Raw genomic sequence first — 19,325 nt, 5'->3', positions numbered from 1 at the left:
GTAGGATAATTACAGAAAAAATTAATTAATAATATGTAAAAATATAATTAAAATATTTTATAATTACTAAATATACTATTCACTGTATTTTTAAAAGAAATTACCATTTATTTAAACTTGTTTTAAGTCTTTGTGTTGGTAGATCGGATCCAGTTTGCCAACTAAGAAAACCGTCAGTAGTCATTGTCAGCCTTCATCAATAAAAAAACTGTAAATAAAACAAAAAGAAGAATGTTTTTTGACATCTGACATAAATTTAAAAATTTTATTAAATTTTTTTTTTAAATACAAATACAAAATATATATATCTGTGATAACATTCGTGAGAATTAAATATTGTGTGAAAATCTGAGAATGAATGATCTTTTATTGAATGATACTTTTGAAAATATCACATTTACACAGAATACTTTTACAACAAAGTCATTTCCTCATATTTATACAAATTCTTCAAATGAGGAACATGTATCTCAAAAGTTTAATAAAAATGAAGAAAACGGTATACTTTTTGATGATTCTGTGTTTTTATCACAATTATCATTTACATCTGAAGAAGACTCGATTAAGAAAAATATGCTTCAACCTGTAAGTTTACAAGAGATTATTAAGGAGTCTCAAAATGTTTTATCTGAAATTGTATATGAAGAAAAGGAAGTCTCTGTGGGACAAATATGTAGTAATAAAAAAGATTTATGTGATAAATATAGTATACAAAACGTTTCTATTGCAAATGTAAAAAGTCAATCAAGTAAATCTGAATGTAATAAGGATACCATTTTATTAAAAAATAATGTAGATTTGAATCAGCTCTCTTCATGGGGACTGCCCAAAGCAGTTTTAGAAAAATACGAGTCCAGAAATTTGAGAACTATGTTTCCTTGGCAGGTGGACTGTCTCGGCAATGAGCAAGTCTTGAATGGGAAAAACCTTGTATACTCAGCTCCAACATCAGCAGGAAAAACACTTGTAGCAGAAATATTAGCTATTAAAACAATTCTAGAACGAAAGAAAAAAGTTATTTTTATTTTACCATTTGTTTCTATAGTTAGAGAAAAAATGTTCTACTTCCAAGATTTACTAGAAACTAGTGGGATAAGAGTAGATGGTTTTATGGGATCCTATAATCCACCTGGGGGTTTCAAAGCTGTACAGTTTGCTATATGCACCATAGAAAAGGCTAATAGTTTAATAAATAGATTATTAGGAGAAGAAAACTTAGATAGTATTGGAGCTGTTCTTATAGATGAAATACACTTACTAGGGGATCCTAGTCGAGGATATCTTCTAGAACTACTTTTAACTAAATTACAGTAAGTAATTTTGTTGTTCATACGCAGTACCTCACAAACTAGTTTTGATATTGGAAGCTATTTTAGTTATTGATCTTAGTCTTACATAGTTAGAGCTTAGAGTTAATTTAGTCTAATTTTATTATTTTTCATGTTTAGCAGTAACTACACATGGTCTGCGGTGTCAAATATGTTATTATCTGATACAGTGAAGCAAAAATAATCTCAAGATAATAAAAGACAGCTATTCTGGTTGTTTCCCAATTTATTTATTACTATATTGATCAGAATATGTAAAAAAAATTATTTATAATTAATATTTATTTCAAGATGTTTATCAATGTTTATTACATTATAAGACAAAGTGATATAATAATTTAAGAAAGATTAATTGTATGCAGAAACATAGAAGGACGTAGAGGCAGAGGACGCTCACCTATCCGATGGTCAGATCAAGTACAGAAAGCCACTGGAGAGACGTTTTCCGAGTCCATGAGAGCAGCCCAAAATCGCAAGAGATGGAGAGAATTGACAGCCCGCATTGTAGGAAATCACGATCCTCAGCAATGAGGAAACGACAAGAGAGAGAGAAGACAAAGTGACTTTTACCCAGATAGGTTCTTGGTGTATTCTTGCTGATGTAGTGCCAAAACCATTGAATATAAGCATCATCTGGCTATAGAGCTGGATCCATGGCTTTGTTCACTTTGTTCAATGAAATTGATGATTTCTCATATATATTTTTCAATTTGTAGATACATATCTAAAAAAGATGACTTAAAAATCCAAATCATAGGCATGTCAGCTACTCTTCCCAATCTGCCCCAGATCGCTAAATGGTTAGATGCAGAATTATACACCACTGACTTCCGTCCAGTGCCTTTAAATGAGCAAGCTCATGTATGTGGAGAAATATACAACCCCATGATGAAGTTGGTTAGAACATTGAGTCAGCTGCCAGAATTGAAGACTGACTCTGACAATATTTTACAGCTTTGTCTTGAAACTATTAAGGAATCATGTTCTGTGTTAATATTTTGTCCTACGAAAAACTGGTGTGAGAATTTGGCACAGCAAATTGCAACTGGGTTTTATAAAATAGGTAAGAAGTAGAATTTTTATTGTTAATTGATAATAAATTGAAATAAAGCATCTAAATGTCAATCACTGTCACATAGTTTTGAAACAGATGAGACGCTATCAAGATAGCTGAATATTAAGTAGCAATTTAATAGAAATTTGTTCAAAGGCAGCTCAAAATCTACCTGGGGAGATCTTTTACGAGCACAACTCGACACTAGTCTCATAATGGAACTATTAGAGCAACTCAAGTACTGCCCAGTTGGCTTAGACGTGATTTTACATAAGACAGCATCTTTTGGCGTGGCGTTTCACCACGCAGGTTTGACAATGGAGGAAAGGGACATCATAGAAGGAGCTTTCAGAAATAGTGTTTTGAGAGTTCTAGTAGCAACATCGACCTTGTCGTCGGGAGTGAATCTACCAGCTAGAAGGGTGATAATCAGGACGCCGATGTTCCATGGCAAACCATTAGGTATTGAACCCTCAAACAATGCAAATATGTTGTGTCATACGGTTTAAAAATTATTTTTAGATTCTCTGGTATACCGACAGATGATTGGCAGAGCTGGAAGAATGGGCAAGGACTCTGTAGGCGAAAGCTTTCTCATATGTCAAAAGAACGACTACAAAATAGCCAAAGATTTAATGTCTGCTGACTTATCACCAGTTAAGAGTTGTTTAGAGAGTGCTGGAAAGTTAAAAAGGGCTATTTTGGAGGTGATAGCTAGCGGTGTAGCTTCCACACCAGAAGATATCCAGCTATTTACAGAAAGTACTCTGTTGGCCTTTGAAGATGAAGGTACGCAAGAATTGAGCAATCCTATTGATGAGGCTGTTGATTTTTTGCAAATGAACGAGTTTGTCCGTTTACAGCAAGAAGAGGATGGAGGTCAGAGATATGTGGCTTCTTCATTAGGTAAATATCCATACTTACATATTAAATCATTGGGGTGGGTGGTTTGTAGCTATTATAAATAAAATTTCAAAAGTTTAAATGTTGATGTTAACGGTTACTGTATTTTTTGGAATTTCTAGGGAAATTTTATTATGAAAACGAAATTTTCGTATATGATTCTTCTCAGGTATTTTTTCAATGTTTTAATCAAAAGTCTGTGGTTATTTCTAAAAACAACAACAAAAAGTATTAACAAGTACACATTTGGCGAATACAACCCTGGCAGTTCTCAAATTTCAAACAAAACTTTCTCTGAAGAAGAACTATAATTGACAGTTCTGTGCAATTAATGATAATCTTATTTTTCAAGATTACATTACAGTTCGACAATATTTAAGGCCCATGTTTCATAATAAATGTTACGCCTATGGCATATTGTCGCTTAAATAAGTAATTGAAGGTTTAATCTCTCTATTATGAAAAACAAACAATAGAAAAGTTTACACAGTTCCCATAAGGTGTTTATCGATGACTTTCTATCTCTCTCTATAACTATTCGACAAAATAATCGAAATATTACAGCGGCGTAGAGAAGCGGGATATTTTGTTAATATAAATAGAAGTAATTAACAAGGACTCTACTGAAACTGATTGGTATTGTAGGAAAAGCATGTCTATCTTCTTCGATGTCCCCAGATGATGGATTATCTCTATTCATCGAGTTGGAAAAGGCTCGACAATGTATCGTACTCGAAACTGAACTGCATCTTATCTATCTCGTCACTCCGTACAGCGCTTGCTACTCTTGGGAAAATATAGACTGGATGCTGTACCTCACTATCTGGGAAAAATTACCTGCGAACATGAAGAAGGTAACTACAACTTAAATTAAATGTATAAGGCATACATTCGAAATGTTGTTAGGTTGGAGAATTGGTTGGAATTCGTGAATCGTACATAGTAAACGCCACGAGGGGCAAAATTCTAACGAACACCGGCAAGCTGTTCCATCAATTTTTGGTTCATAAGAGATTTTTCGTAGCGCTGGCCCTGCAGGATTTGGTGAACGAAAAGCCACTGAGTTGGGTGTGCCAAAAATTTAATTGTAACAGAGGTAAGTAGAGTATTTTCTTGATTTATTTGATCATAGTTTAATAAGCTAGGGTGTAATACTATAATTTACGTACTACAATTTTTCTATGACAACTTACAGTAAAGACAAAGAATATAGACGCGTATAGAAGGACAGTATTTGGTCACAGTTGTGACTGCATAAACTCAAACCATGGCAGTCGGCTTAAAGCCATCATGAATTATGTAGTTAGGGGGAAGTGGGAAAGGGAGTACGAACGGAGCAATTTATTTAACTACGCATCTATGTGTAATCAAATTTCGATGCCATTGATTTGCAAACTTACTTATTTTTTTCACAACAAAATCTTTATTTTTAATATATTAAATTATTAAATTTTTGGGCATGGGAAAATTTTGACATGTGACGTGACAAGATGGCGACTGACATGTAACGTGTAAACAGCGCTACGTACAATAACGTGCAAGGTATCGATGGAAAGGGGAGGGGCCAACGAATACGTAGACATAGAAAGAACATGGCATATGCCAATATTACGACAAATAATAATTATTATGACGTTGTTGTACGTTGAGCTGTTTAGACGTTACATGTCAGCCGCCATCTTGTGACGTCACACGTCAGAATTTTCCCGCGCTGTCAAAATTTTCCCATGCCCAAGTGGCCCATACTCTGCTTATGTACGTCTGTTGATTAAGTGTGACTTGTCTACCATTTTCTTCGATAATGTATTGACCAATGATTCCGTGTCCCGGAACTACACACCAGACACTCACTTGTGCCATGTAAAGGAACTTCTTGAACTTCATCTGGTCTGACAGAACCCAGAAATCGATTTGTGCGACGATTTACATGGCCTGACAAATGAAAGTGTGCTTCGTCTGAAAACCATACATTTTTCAAAAATTCAGGATTTTCATACTGTAATGCATGAATTCTATCACAATATTCCACTCTACTATGATAATCTCTGGGATGTAATTGTTAATGTACCTGAATCACATACGAAAATGCACCCAGCTCCTTCAGGATTCTTTGCAAGGAGGTTCGTTTTAAGCCAAGATACAACGCTGTTCTTGTCTGGCTGGCTTTCGGATTTTCCAAGATCGCTCAAAAACACGTTCATGGTTATCGTTGTTGTTAACTGCGTCCTGGGACATCCTGAGTTTCCTTTTCGTTGCCACAGTACATTACCCGTATTTCTAAACTTTTCAGTAACCTTCAACATGAAAGCAGTACTTGGAGAACGTTTATTAAACCGTTGTGTGAATTGATGACACACGTATTGCAGACTTGCAGTATTACTTCGGCCGATTCCGCATGAGCGAAAACAATGACACAAGAGACACTTTCTCCTCTGTACTTAACACTTAATTTTTAACAATTAGGCCTTAATAATTAATTGTTTAAGGATTACTTGACAGGTCTATACTAGTTAATTTGAATATGACAGCGCACACAAAGAGACATCTATGTTTCAGTGTACAGTACTGTTTATTTTGGGCAATACTGTATTTAAAATTCCATTTGAATTTTTGCTCCTCATTTAATACAAATTAGCTGTATACAGAATACAGGTAAAAATATTCTAAACAAAGTAAGTAATTAAAAATATTATGGAGAACTCCAGTGCAGTCCTTTTACTACAATGAAAGGTTTTCTGTGCATTCCATTAATCGTCTAGAGCTGTAAGTTGGTTGAATGTACTGTATATTAATATGTAATTAATATTATTAGTATTATTAATTAAATGTATTGTTTCATTGTTTCAAGAACAAAATATGATTGACTCAGTAAATTGAAATGTCAGTTGTTAGTTCCGATTTCTTTCCTAGGTAGCCCTAGGAGTTATCCTACTGGACAAACAGTGTGAGTTGTCGTCCTAACCTTTTATATAGATAGATAATACTTTATATGTAAATATTATTTTATTTACTACTTGATATATTTATTCAAAACAAATAATTCTTTTAATAACAAAGTTTTTCATGAGATTGTGAATTAAAATTACATATGTTTGATATCTCATTGGAGATGAGACTTCAGTGTTCCTGCTTATTATTACGTCATCAGAAAACCGAAAAATATTGAATCTTTTTTCGGGTTATGCGTTGAAACCAATGAAACGCGAGTACCTTGGAGCACCCAAGACTTGAATGATGCTTATGCGCGTTTCTTTTAAGGTATGCTTCAATCGTTACAACAATCTTCGTCCAGTTTTGCCGGAATGGTAACATCTTTCAGCAAACAGTTGGGCTGGAATAGTATCGAACTCTTGCTTGCGCAGTTTCAAGAAAGGATGCAATTCGGTGTTAGCAGGTAAGATTTGATGCAATTTAATATTGACCTATCTTTAATTTTAGTTCTGTTCTTTTATTTATTTTTTTATATTTTATAATATAATTATATATACTATAATATATAGTTTTTTATTATTTTATTTAATTGCCTTTTATTATTTATTCTTTTTACTCTCTTTCATCTATTTAGTCGATGTATTATTCTCCTTTTCCATTAACTATTCTCCCTATGATTTTCAAATGATAGACATGTTTACAAATTTTTTTCGTTTTTTAGCAGATTTTGTCAAATATGCCCATTCTGTAAGATGTTAGTAACTACTCCCCTACAATATAGATATATATCTGCTATATGGCATATAGACATGTAATATGTGTTGCATACACCTTACATATTCTCCTGTGGTATAATCTATCTCTTTCGATGTCTCTCATTATTCTTATTCTTATAATTCCTTGACATTTCAGAGATCTTATCGACCTGATGCACCTACCGGTCCTCAACGGCAAAATGGCGAGAGCCCTGTACAACGCCGGTATCGAATCAGTTATCCAACTAGCTAATTCGGAAATATCCGCAATAGAAAACATTCTACATCGAGTAGCACCGTTCGAAAGTGAAAAAGAACGGGAAGGCGAATCGGAATACGAGAAAAGACAGAGGAACAAATATAAAAACGTGTGGATTGCGGGAAGAGAAGGCTTAACTGAAAGACAAGCGGCGGACATTTTCGTAAGAGATGCCAGAAAGTATCTGAAGATCGAACTAGGGTTGGTTGATGCTCAGTGGGAGAATATAAAGGACGAGGAAGAAGAAGAAATTGAGAAAAATAACCATAGCGATGATCCTACAGAACTTAAGGAAGAAGTAATTATGAATTATGAAACAAATACAGCTCAAACAGAAGAAATGCAACAAAATAGCGATATTATAACACCAGAGGGCGCTAATCACAATACAATTGTTACAGTGGAAGATATACATAAAAACGATAGTGTTTTTTCAGACGATTCAGTAGTTCTTTCAAATAACATCAGCATTTCTGACGTTTCCAGTATTTCCAATGCAGATTCCACCATAATAGAGGATGTCGAAGAAAATAACGAGTGTATTGAAGAAAATGATTTTATCAAAGAAACGTCAAATAAACTTTCAGAAAAATTCAAAAATATCTCGTTGAACTCACCAAAACGAAATTTTGAAAAGAAATTCTGTAAAAACAAAGACCGAGATAACGACAGAGGAAACGGTTATAAAGAAGGGACAAATTTGAATGAAAAATGCTTCAAAAATGAGGAAATAGTTTTAAATCGTAAAGAAAATGAAATTTTACGTGAAAATAATGAAGCTGAAGCGACACGTAGCGTTAAAGCTGAAACCAAAAGTAAATTTAATGCCGCAGCTAAACCTAGGACTAAAGAGGAAGCTGAGACTAACATGGAAAGAGAAATTGAGGTAAAAGTTGAAGCTGTTACAAAGACTAAGGTTCCTAGTGCAATATCTACCGCTACTGTACGTAGAGATAAGACGACTTCACTTGAAATCGAATTTTCCACACCTGTTACAAATAAACCTCAAACCCTTCCGACAGATGCCCACAACACAGAAGTGCATTGTTTTCTGCGAGAAATTTCACTGTCAGATTTTTCCGAAACGTTATCAGAAAACAGCAGTGGAACACAAGGTTCCAAAACTAGCATTCCTGCATCTGATATAAATGATGCTATCTTGGAGATACCAGCTTCAGGTGATATGAACCAATCAAGTTCTTCAGGTATAAATGATTTGAGTGTATCTTTGGAGCAAAATGAATCGGACCAAAGTCTGTTCGATGACGAGAGCTTTACTTTACATTTGTCAGAGCACGATTATGACAGATCTAATAGTTACCCTATACAAACTAATGCTTTACAAAAAGATGAATGTTACCGAAACGGTTTAAGTGAAGTATTTGAATCAGACAATGATGACATTTTCGGTAAATCGATGGAAGAAGAAATACTACTCTCTGCAAAAAAACGTAAGAACGATAGTGAAGAATATGGTGGAGGAAGTAAGAAGCTGAAAACTAAATCAGTTAATATTTTAAGAAAAGATGCTGTACGAGGTAAGTTGATAAATTTCTTAATTTCGGGTTCGATATTTTCTATTGTTTATTGTGAAATTTTTGTATACATCGTGTATCTACGAGAATAGGTAAAAATTTCTCAGTTTAATGGATCGAAGGTAAAGTTTCTTTATTTAAAAAAATGCTTTTTTAGTGCTCCAATTTTCTGTCGCAAGAGGCGTTCGATCTCCTCCCACAGACGTTCCACATCTATCGGAGGAGGACTGTAACCTCGGAAACCTTTTTTAGATGGTGCTAGAAAGGTCACCAATGGAGACACTGCGGACGGCAGCCAGATGGTTGGTGGAGAGCGAGTCGTGGGTTCGAAACTAGCTTTTGGAACCAGGAATGGGTCCAACGGACGAAATAAGTAAAGATACGATAAGAGATATTGGAAAAGATACAGAAATAAACAAAAAGATAGATGGGTAAAATTACCAAAGATAAGATAAGATAGGGAATAGGGCGCCACTTAATTTTTTGGGGTTTAAGGAGAAAATTAAGAAACCTTAGAAAAGAAAAGAGATAAGGAAAGATATTTAGGTTCAGAGATCAAACCTATGAAAAGATATCACAGTTAATTACTAAATAAATTTGGTCAACACTCTACATAAACAAAAAAATAAATATATCAGGTATTGCACTTACTTACCTACGAAACTTAATCAGCCTGATCTTTCTACTGGTCAAAGGTATAGTTATATTTAAAGGTAAAAAGCAAATATTCAGAGTTATGGTTATATTAGGAAACTTTGTTAGGAGTCGACAAATAAAATACATACATAAAACAATAACAATATATTCAACAACAAAATTATGACGCTGCTGAATGCAACACAAGTAATAAAAATACACCAACAACTATGAAATGGTGGTATACATATAAAAATAAGCAGAAATATAATTAGAAAATACCTTTACAAAGATATAAAATACAATCATGCACAAATAAAGTTTTGGCGTATCTCGAGATATTACAGCAAAAAAAAAATTGAATACAAATTATAACAAACACAAAAGATAACAAAAATTAATAAGATCTAAGTTTACAAAAATAGAGAAAGGTTACTGAAATGAAAACATAAAAATTTAACCAAACCGCACTTGGTTAAGTCGATTAGCTATCTCGCACTATTATTTAATGATAAACTGAGCTGATGGAATTTGGTTAGTAACAAAATACTGACTGTTCTTTAAATTTAATGCAAAATTCAGTAGTTACTCTCAACTACATTTGAAGACATGTATGAATTTTAGATACGGCCAGATAATGGGAGATGATATGATACCGTACCATATTACTCGTCCAGATAAGTGGAGATACTAAGATTATAGTAACTTACGGTAATTCCTGACGACTGCTGCATTAAGTCACTGAAGGTAATACTATACTTGTATTAAACACTGAATTTAATTAACATTAAAGGTGCTTTATGACTATATTTAATCTAATATAGTATAAGATAAAAAAAATTCAAATAAACAAGTGTATATACACTTATAAAGAAAATGCACAGAGAACGGTACGATAATAGAGATACAGTAAGATCTAGTCCTTACGCAAGGCCTGTCCCACCAAAAGTAACTTGGTTTCCCTAAAATTTTACAAACTTCCACAAAAAAAAAAGAAGAAGGGATATCTCCCACTCAAAAACGACAGATCAGCCTGTATCTATTTCTAAGAAGATAAGGTTATAACGACTATCGGAAAGTTCGAGGTAATTTGGCACGTGATAAAATATAAAATCCCTAGATTGGGTCTTTACAGAAAAATTACTATACGAGCCTTCGGAATATTTACAAATCTATCATAAAAGACCAGCCTTCACCGAAAAGCATTAGTTCCTTTCATACTCCGGATTAAGACGGAAAGGATTAAAAACCTTTCGGACGCAGGGAAATTCCGTGCATTTAATAAAATTTTGAAGACGGTAAACAGAACATGAGCGTATCATCACGGGGGTACAAGGAATAAAAATAATTAATATTTTAATTATATAAAAAAATGTTACAGGACAGATATTCGTTTACATTTTCACATAGTTGTAAATGCGCTCGTTTTTGCATTGGGATCAGTCTCTGCCCAGATTGTCTGAAACTGATCGAATTCTAGGAACATACACGACTATACCGTACTAATCAACCCACTGTATTCGATCTAATTCTTTATCAGCCACTTAATCGGTATTTATACCAATTTTTCTTTTTTTATAACACAATCATATAAAGAATTCTTTTTAATACACTCTTCATTTGATTCTAGACAAAGATATAAGACCTTCGTACGTTACCGACGAATTAAAAAAAGAAGACACTTGTGCGGATCTGAGTAAATTGAAAATACTTGACGTTTGTCAAGAATTAACGGGTTTGGAAAGTTTCATCGCAGAACTTAGGAAAAAAGACTGTTTTGCGTTTTCTATAGCATGCAGTAGAATGACAGAAAATAAACCTGTCATTGGAATGAACGCAATGAAAACGGAGGGGTAAGTTATTTTTATTTTTAGTAATTGGTCGTTCATGAAAAGATTACGGCCGAAGATTTTTGTAAAGTTCTTTTTTCCTTATCTAGCTGGGTTTCTCTAATCTGTTTCTGGATTATTCTGATTTTCTCAGCCTTTCTTAAGGCATTCTTCTTATTTTTTCGTCTTTTGTTGTGTTTTTGAAGTTATACTTCTATACGCGCGCTCCACGTTAGAAATTTGTATGGGAGTGAATCTGTGACATCATTACATATGTAAGATAATGAGTAAGAGAGAGACAGAAGATATATTTTCTCTCTCTTCCTCTCTCGAATATAAAAATGTTCCTTTTGTATATATAATTTAATATTATATATATTATATAAAGATATATATACATATAATATTATATATTTAATAAAATATTTATTAATATTATTATTTATGTGATATGTTTTGTATTATTTATTAAATATTCATAATTATATTAGTCTTTTGTATTTCAAAATAATAATCTCAATAAATCACTGTATGATCCAGAACTGTCAATTTTTAAATACGTTTGTGTCATGTCCTGGGTAGTATAGTAGTCAGTATTCCCGCGTGTCACGCGGGAGACCGGGGTTCGATTCCCAGTCGGGGAGGACTTTTTTATTAATATTATTACATGGTAAATTAAACATATATGCGTAAGTAGAAAAGTTATGTATATTATTGTCATTTTTAAATACTTATGAATATTGCATTTTAATTTGTATTGTATTATTATATTAATAACAAAATAAACAATGAATTTTACTGCAGAGTATGTGTAAAAAAATTTTTGCATTCAACTCCTTTCATACATATATGAAAATAAAAATATACATTTTCATCAAAATATTGATTCAATCCTTCATTTACTATACTCCTATTACAGGTCAAAAGTTGTTTATTAATTGTTAGTAAGTTGTTATTAATTCTGTTTCTCTTTCTGCTATGTCTTACCTGTAACATTACATATGTAATGATTGTGCAGATTGACTCCCAAATAAATTTGTAACGGCGAATGCGTGTATAGAAGTGTAACTTCCACCGGCAGTCCCACTGGACTGCCACACCCGTTTTTTTTGAAAACGCTTTTAGATTCATCTTTTTGAGTTTTTTGTATTTCATCTATGATGTGTCTGAAAGTTTTCACTATATATTTATTGTTTTCTCTATGTTACCTTTCTCCTTCGTGGCAGTCGTTGAGTTATGTTCACTCTTCTTATCTTACACTCTTCAATGATCATTTTTTCTTGTTATAATACTGTCGAACTGGGCAATGCTTTATTAATTTCTGCCTTAATCACGTTAGACACAAAATTAAATTATTTTAGTGCTGATTAATTACACATTAATAATTACGAAATATATGATAATAACAATTAACATTTTATTTTAAAATTATCCAGCTTAGTTGACCAAAAACAAGCCTTCTTTAACGGTAGTCGAAAATTGGAAGGCTTTTCATTTTGTTGGGACGACAACATCACCCACTACGTGAGCCTCGAGAATATTAAGCTTCATCAGAAAATTATTAAACTACTGAAACAAATTTTCGGCAAAACGTCAACTACGGTGTGCATGGTCGATTCAAAAGAGCAGATCAAGTTACTGAAGAAAAGTTGCGGCGTGAACTTCGCCTGCCAAGTAGAAGATCCCAAAATAGCCGATTGGATTTTGGATCCGGAAGGAAGGGAATTATCTTTGAAGGCATTGGTAAGTTTTTGATTATATTTGCTTATAAAAATTTGTATTAAACTGTTTAGAAAAAATTTTCCTATAAGGGAGCTCTTCAACCCTTGCTCCTTCTTAATAACAGCCAGATCAGCATCGTTGATTCTGTAAATTTTTTTTAACTCTTCCTCCTCTGTATATTCTAGAAACTGTTGGCTTAATTCGTAAACACCTACATGTTTTTCCAGCTAGATCATGACTACTTCACCAGAAATTCAACCTTTGATGTGTATTTAACGATCTTGTCCACTGAGTTAGTTAAGAAATCTATATTATATTCAGCAAAAAAATTATACAACCATCCCTTTGTAACTTAAATCTACAACTTCTTTCCTTAAGTTTCGTAAATTGACAAAAGCCTATCTATCTGAATGACCATATTATTCAGTGGAAGAGTTTCTTAACGAATAATAATAACGAATAAATGAGTGGCTTCATATCAAAGACGGACATGTGTCATGCAAGAAAAATTGAAATAAATTGATTTTTTTGTATACAGCTGCTATTATTCTTTTTATAAAAATCTCACTTCCTATAGTTTTAGTGAAGGCTTCAAAAGTAATCTTGTGGACATTCTGATATCAGAAATATATGAAATTATTATAAAATTATTATTTGAAAATACAGATGTCCGTTTTTGGAACAAAAATGGGTAAATGTCCATGTTTGATCCAAATGTGATGGTAGGTGTCCGTTTTTGATGCCAAAAGATTCTATTTGAAAGAGTGAACCCTCAGTTTGGACCTAACTTAAAATTTAATGCTTATAACATTCATATAGAGAATCAGGTATTTTAAATGAAAATTCCAATTTTAAAATCTTTTATTCAAGTTGCATTAGTACCCACCTACAAAAAAATTTAACTAAAAATATATAAAGTAAAATATTTAAACTTTAGTAACATTCAAATTGAAATTAACATAAGACCACCATCAAAATCAGCATTAATATTTTCACATTCACATGAATCATCACATTCTGCCGATATTTCAGGGTCTGTTTGCATTAGCCTTTTGTACCACTGCAAAGTACCATTCTCCCTCCAATTTACTCCAAAATGTTTTTCAAGTAATACGAGTTTCTTTTGGGTTGATCTGTCCAATAGTGCAGTTGGTCTTACAAATTTTTCTTTCTGCACCAGTGTCAAGGTTGTAAGCCATGTCTCCTTTCACAACGATGTTTCTCAATTTAGCTTTACGAAGAACTATTCGTCGGCAGGTGGAAATTTTGCGATGAAGTTGAGCCGCTGTTTTCATAAAACTTTTCGCTTCTTGTTTCCAGTCTAACGGTACCCAATCCCTTTCAATTTTTCGTATTCTTGTTGGAGCACAGCCATCCAGAAATTTGCAGCACATAGTTAAAATATTTATATTCTTATTTTGTCCAGCGCAACTATCAGACACCAAACAAACAAATGGAGTCATATCCTCAGAGATCAGCTGATCTCAACTCATTGAATATAATGGAAGCAATCTCGTTGGATGATTTTTTTGCTTCGTCTTCTATCGAGGTATAAATTGAGACAGTACTGGGATTCAGGGCTTCATTTAATAATCCTTTAACTACTGACAGTAAAACTGTCGTGAATAGTACGCACATTGATTAGTTACTTTTGGCAAAACAAGGTTTTTCTGACAATCAAAACTCAAAATAAAACATCTCTGTGGTTTTTCTCGCAGGTGTTGGAAGAAGTACGCTAGGCAAGTACTACATTCATCCATGCTAGGGTAAGAGAATCCAATGTTGAAATTTGAGAAAAATATTTTCCTGAACAATCCCTGAGTACCCTTCTTAGATTCCTCTTTACGATAATTGAACATTTTCCACATTTTGGCGATATTCAGGTCTGATGGTAAGTAGACACGTGATGAGTGATGTCGTGAATAATGCGATTCAATAGCTTGAAAACTACAAATGAACTTTTTTAGTTCTTCTCTTTTCGGAGCAAACTTAAATTTCTTGTGGTTTCCGCCTCGGGTTTCCACTGGGACATGAGATCCACCGTTCTTGAATTTTCGGAACACTCCTATAATTCTATGCTTAGTAATAGGTTGCAACACCGTGAGAAAAGCATTCCTGCAAACGTTGAGATTGTTGCCAGCGTGGTTTACAACCGGATATTGGAAGATTGTGGTTTTCCCCTTTATATGCTCAAGCTTCTTTCTTTTGGGGTTGGGTAGGCCAACCCGACCGTATTTCAAAATGGTCAAACGCATCTTGCTTGCTTTTTTTCTGGGATGGAGTAAAAGGCTTTGTGGAACTCCATGACATCACGCATTGCTAAAAGCTGGCACTGGTATCCAACTCGGTGATGACAGGTGGGGTACAGAGGAAGACCTTTTAATGAGTACCTGCATGATTGAGGTCAATGATTAGACTTATCTTCGTCGCTTCTGGATGTTGTTTTTCGTTTTTCGGGATCGTTCTTCCTCTTACGCGTCGTCCCTGGATTGAGAGATGTATTTGACTCCATGAATCTACTTTGTAAACTAATAATATGCGAAAAAAACAGTTTAAACTAGCGATAAACACAAATAAAACGATTAACATCTTCTTCTTCTTAACATGCCATACACCAAAGTGCGTAGGCGACTATCTCATTACTAGAATTCTGTTCTTGGCGGCGTGACACAGCTCGCCTGTATTGTGTATTCCTGTCCATTCTTTAATATTCCTTAACCAGGATAATTGTTTGCGGCCGGCTCCTCTCCTACCTTCGATCTTCCCTTGTAGGATTAACTGTGGTATTTCATATTTTGCTCCTCTCGATATGTGCCCAAGGTAACCAATCTTGCGTTTTTTAATTAATTCAAAGAGTCCTCTTTCCACGCCGGCTCTCTTAAGGACGTCATCGTTTCGAACTCTATCCACCCAAGGTATGCGCATCATTCTTCTCAATGATTAACATCAGACAAGTTGAAAACAATGGCGCCCATTGTTGATTTCTGTCATGTGATCACAATACAGCATTCTCATTGGCTGTTGGAAGGAAACTATTATCACCCTTGAAAAGAACAGGAACAATTCTATAAGAAACAACTACTAACTAAATTTTTATTTTTTTGACACATGTCCATCTTTGATCTGAAGCCACTTTTGCAATGGATTGTATATTTTATTATCTTTTATTTTTTGATATTGACGATTTAAGTAATTTTAGTAAATTGTAACTGTTATTGTTATTTTTTTTTACTTTTTGTAAACTTTGTCCATAAAATTGTACAATTTTCAGTGACCATAGGGCATATTTTTATTCTATTTTATTCCGATGCCTGCCGGTTTGTACGCGTGTATCTGATCGAAATGTGTTGTTTTTCAGACTATAAAATATTGCCCAGAAATGGTGGAGCTCTTACACTTCTCCGAAGGCTGTAAAGGCGTAGGAAGCGTAGGTTTAGATCTCTACAGTTCAGTTCCCGCCAAAACTAGATCCTCATTAGAGTCTGTCATAACTTGGCAGATTAACATTATACTAAAAAATGGTTTATTAGTGGAACATTTAAAATATTTGGATGCTTATGGTGAGTAAAGATTCTCGTCGTTCCTATTGAATAATTAATTCATAAATAAACGTTTTGTTGTAGATTTGGAAACAAATATAATCCCATGTTTGGCAAAAATAGAACTAGACGGTATACATGTCGATAAAAATACGTTAACGTCTTTATTAAATATCATAAAAGGTCAAATTAGCAACACCGAGAAAAAGGCGTACGCTTTAGCGGGCAGAAAATTTAATTTTTTATCGTCGGCAGATGTTGCAAAGGTTCTAGGTAAGCTGTTATAAATTGTATTCTATTCTGTGTATTCTGGTGCATTTAAAATTAGTTATACACTGTTTTTTCTATTTTCCACACCTGTTTGCGTTTTGGTCTGAGGCTGATGAAGAAATTTCCCTAGATCTCCTGATAAATCGCTAACTCTATTGGTGAAGTCATCAATAATTTGCGATATGCGGACGATACAGTACTCCTAGCTTCTAGTCAAGAAGATCTGCAAACACTACTGATAGTGTCGTTGAGAGTTGTAGGGAGGCAGGTCTGGATCTGAACATACGGAAAACCAAAATACTCGTAATAAGTAAACAACAGCACATAAATCCGTCTATATATGTAAATAATACCATACTTGAGCAAGTTGATAAAATCGTTTACCTTGGACAGCAATTAAATTGAAACGCAGAAAGTCACGGCGAAATTAGATCTAGGATAGAGCAGGCTAGAGCGGCTTTTAGAAGGATGTCCAAGGTGTTATGTAACAGAGACCTAAAATTGGCATTGAGAATCCGCCTACTTGGCTGCTACGTGTTCTCGGTCTTACTTTATGATGTCGAGTCCTGGACAATGAATAAAATCGATCTAATCGCCTTGAGGCTTTCGAAATGTGGTAATATAGAAGAATTTTAAAAGTTTCCTGGGTGGAGAAGATTCGAAACTCCACAATACTAGAACGTCTCAGCAAGACTACTGAAATCATAAAAAGCATGAAGCAGAGAAAGCTAGAGTATTTCTTACATGTAATGAGAGGTCCCAGATATAGATATAAAATATCATGCAAGGAAAAATAGCAGGCAAACGTAGTCCAGGACGAAGAAGAACCTCATGGTTGAAGAACTTGCGAGATTGGTATGGTTTTGATACAAGCGTGCTATTTAGGGTGGCAGTGAATAAAATTAAGATAGCTATGATGGTAACCAACGTTCTGAAAGGACATGGTACATGAAGAAAAATATTATTTATTACCAAGTGGACTTAATTCAGTGGATCAGACGTAATTGACGTACAGGCCAATAGTAGCGATCTGTACGTCAGGACAAACACATTTATAGATTTTTTTAAATATGTAATTTAATTAGTATTTCAATAATTAATTATCGCAGGTAATAAGTTGATGTCATTTGTTTCTGTGAAATAAAAAAATATCTATGAGATAATACAGTCTAAATTTTATTTATGGTTTTTAAAAAAATTCGACCAATCCGGGAGTTAGTAATACCTGCGATCAAGACACTTTTCAAATTAATGATCCAAACCATCCATCCGACTGTTGATAAGCAACCAAACTACATTTATCTCCATACGCAGCTAAAGGGCAGGTATGGCAAATTTGAATTTGCCGATGTTTCATTTGGATTGGCCGCAAAGTGTCACGTGCCTTGCGAGCGCGGGTGTTATTTCGGGATAAATAGTAAGTAGTGGTAGTTCGCTGACTGGCTTTCCTGGTAACGTATCGATCGAATCGTTTTGCATTGATTTTTTAAAGTAATACTGTGATATAAATGCGCCGCAAATAGTTAAAGTGTTTTTAAGCTTTGCAAGCTATGGAAGAAACTGTAAGTACTGATAAATCTGATATTGTAAATTACATTTTGCACAATGGGTTTTTATCTATTCCGTACGAAGAATCGTCCTTAAAAATAAAGAGCGTCCTTTGCCCAAAATGTGCCGGTTTATAAATATTAGTGCGGGAAGTAAGGAAAGTAATAGATTATTTTCGGATAATTGGTATAGCAAGTACTCATGGCTTACCGGGAGTGAAAAATAGGGGCAAACATCACAATCCGTGGTGTGAATCTGGTTACGATAATTTAAAGGAATTATTTAGGGCTTTACAGAAACATGATATTTCGAATGATCATACATACAGCCAGATTCAATTAAATTTATTTGGAAAACAAAATATCTATGTTTCATTAAATAATGCCCAACGTGAAAATGCTATTAAACATAACGAAATTGTAAAAAATAATCACGCAGTTTTACGTCGTTTAATTGATATTGTATTTTTTTTAAGATGTCAGGAATTATCATTAAGGGGACACGATGAATCAGAGCACGATTTGGAATTTTCTAATTTACTTTCTGATTCGAAGACATTTAGCGGCGTATGTAAAACAGTCCAAAATTAATTAATAGAATCAATTAGTTACATTTTGAACAACGTTATTGAATATGAGATTCAGGAAACCATTTGCGTTTCGCTAAAAGTAGATGCAACGCCTGATATATCATGTCATTCACAATGATCAACTGTTGTTCGATATGCGTTACGTGTTAATATTTATGAGGGGTTTTTAGGTTTCGCAGACGTGAGTAAAAGCCATAAGGCAGAATATATTTTTGGTGTTTTAAAGAAAAGATTTAAAATTTTTTTATATCAAAAATAAATTGGTAGGGCCAACTTATGAAGCGCTGCCGTGTCCGGTGAATTGAATGGTGTCCAGGCAAAAGTTAAAACTATTGCACCGCAAGCTTTATTTACTCACTGTCATGAGCATACAATGAATTTAGTTTTGCAGGATACTATCAAAAAAATTAAAGAATGTCGTCAGCAG

The 19,325-nt window shown here is 33.9% G+C and overlaps 1 protein-coding gene across 2 annotated transcripts in view; it reads left to right on the top strand.

Moving 5' to 3' along the window:
• The first annotated feature begins 263 nt into the window (after positions 1-263).
• PolQ (DNA polymerase theta) overlaps positions 264-19,325 on the top strand; it is a 26,257-nt gene continuing 7,195 nt past the window's right edge. For both annotated transcript variants that reach the window (XM_072535880.1, XM_072535881.1), the window contains exons 1-12: positions 264-1,310; positions 2,045-2,391; positions 2,539-2,844; positions 2,905-3,288; positions 3,931-4,139; positions 4,192-4,381; positions 6,544-6,679; positions 7,129-8,768; positions 11,032-11,254; positions 12,667-12,973; positions 16,311-16,512; positions 16,576-16,764. In XM_072535880.1, the coding sequence (XP_072391981.1) occupies positions 355-1,310; positions 2,045-2,391; positions 2,539-2,844; positions 2,905-3,288; positions 3,931-4,139; positions 4,192-4,381; positions 6,544-6,679; positions 7,129-8,768; positions 11,032-11,254; positions 12,667-12,973; positions 16,311-16,512; positions 16,576-16,764 (5,089 nt within the window). In that variant the 5' untranslated portion in view covers positions 264-354. The remainder of the gene's footprint in view (positions 1,311-2,044; positions 2,392-2,538; positions 2,845-2,904; positions 3,289-3,930; positions 4,140-4,191; positions 4,382-6,543; positions 6,680-7,128; positions 8,769-11,031; positions 11,255-12,666; positions 12,974-16,310; positions 16,513-16,575; positions 16,765-19,325) is intronic.

Source organism: Diabrotica undecimpunctata, chromosome 6 (genome assembly GCF_040954645.1).
Source record: "Diabrotica undecimpunctata isolate CICGRU chromosome 6, icDiaUnde3, whole genome shotgun sequence".
Classification (NCBI taxonomy): domain Eukaryota; kingdom Metazoa; phylum Arthropoda; class Insecta; order Coleoptera; family Chrysomelidae; genus Diabrotica; species Diabrotica undecimpunctata.
Note: the sequence above shows the minus strand (reverse complement) of the source record. Positions and strands in the feature narration are given on the sequence as shown.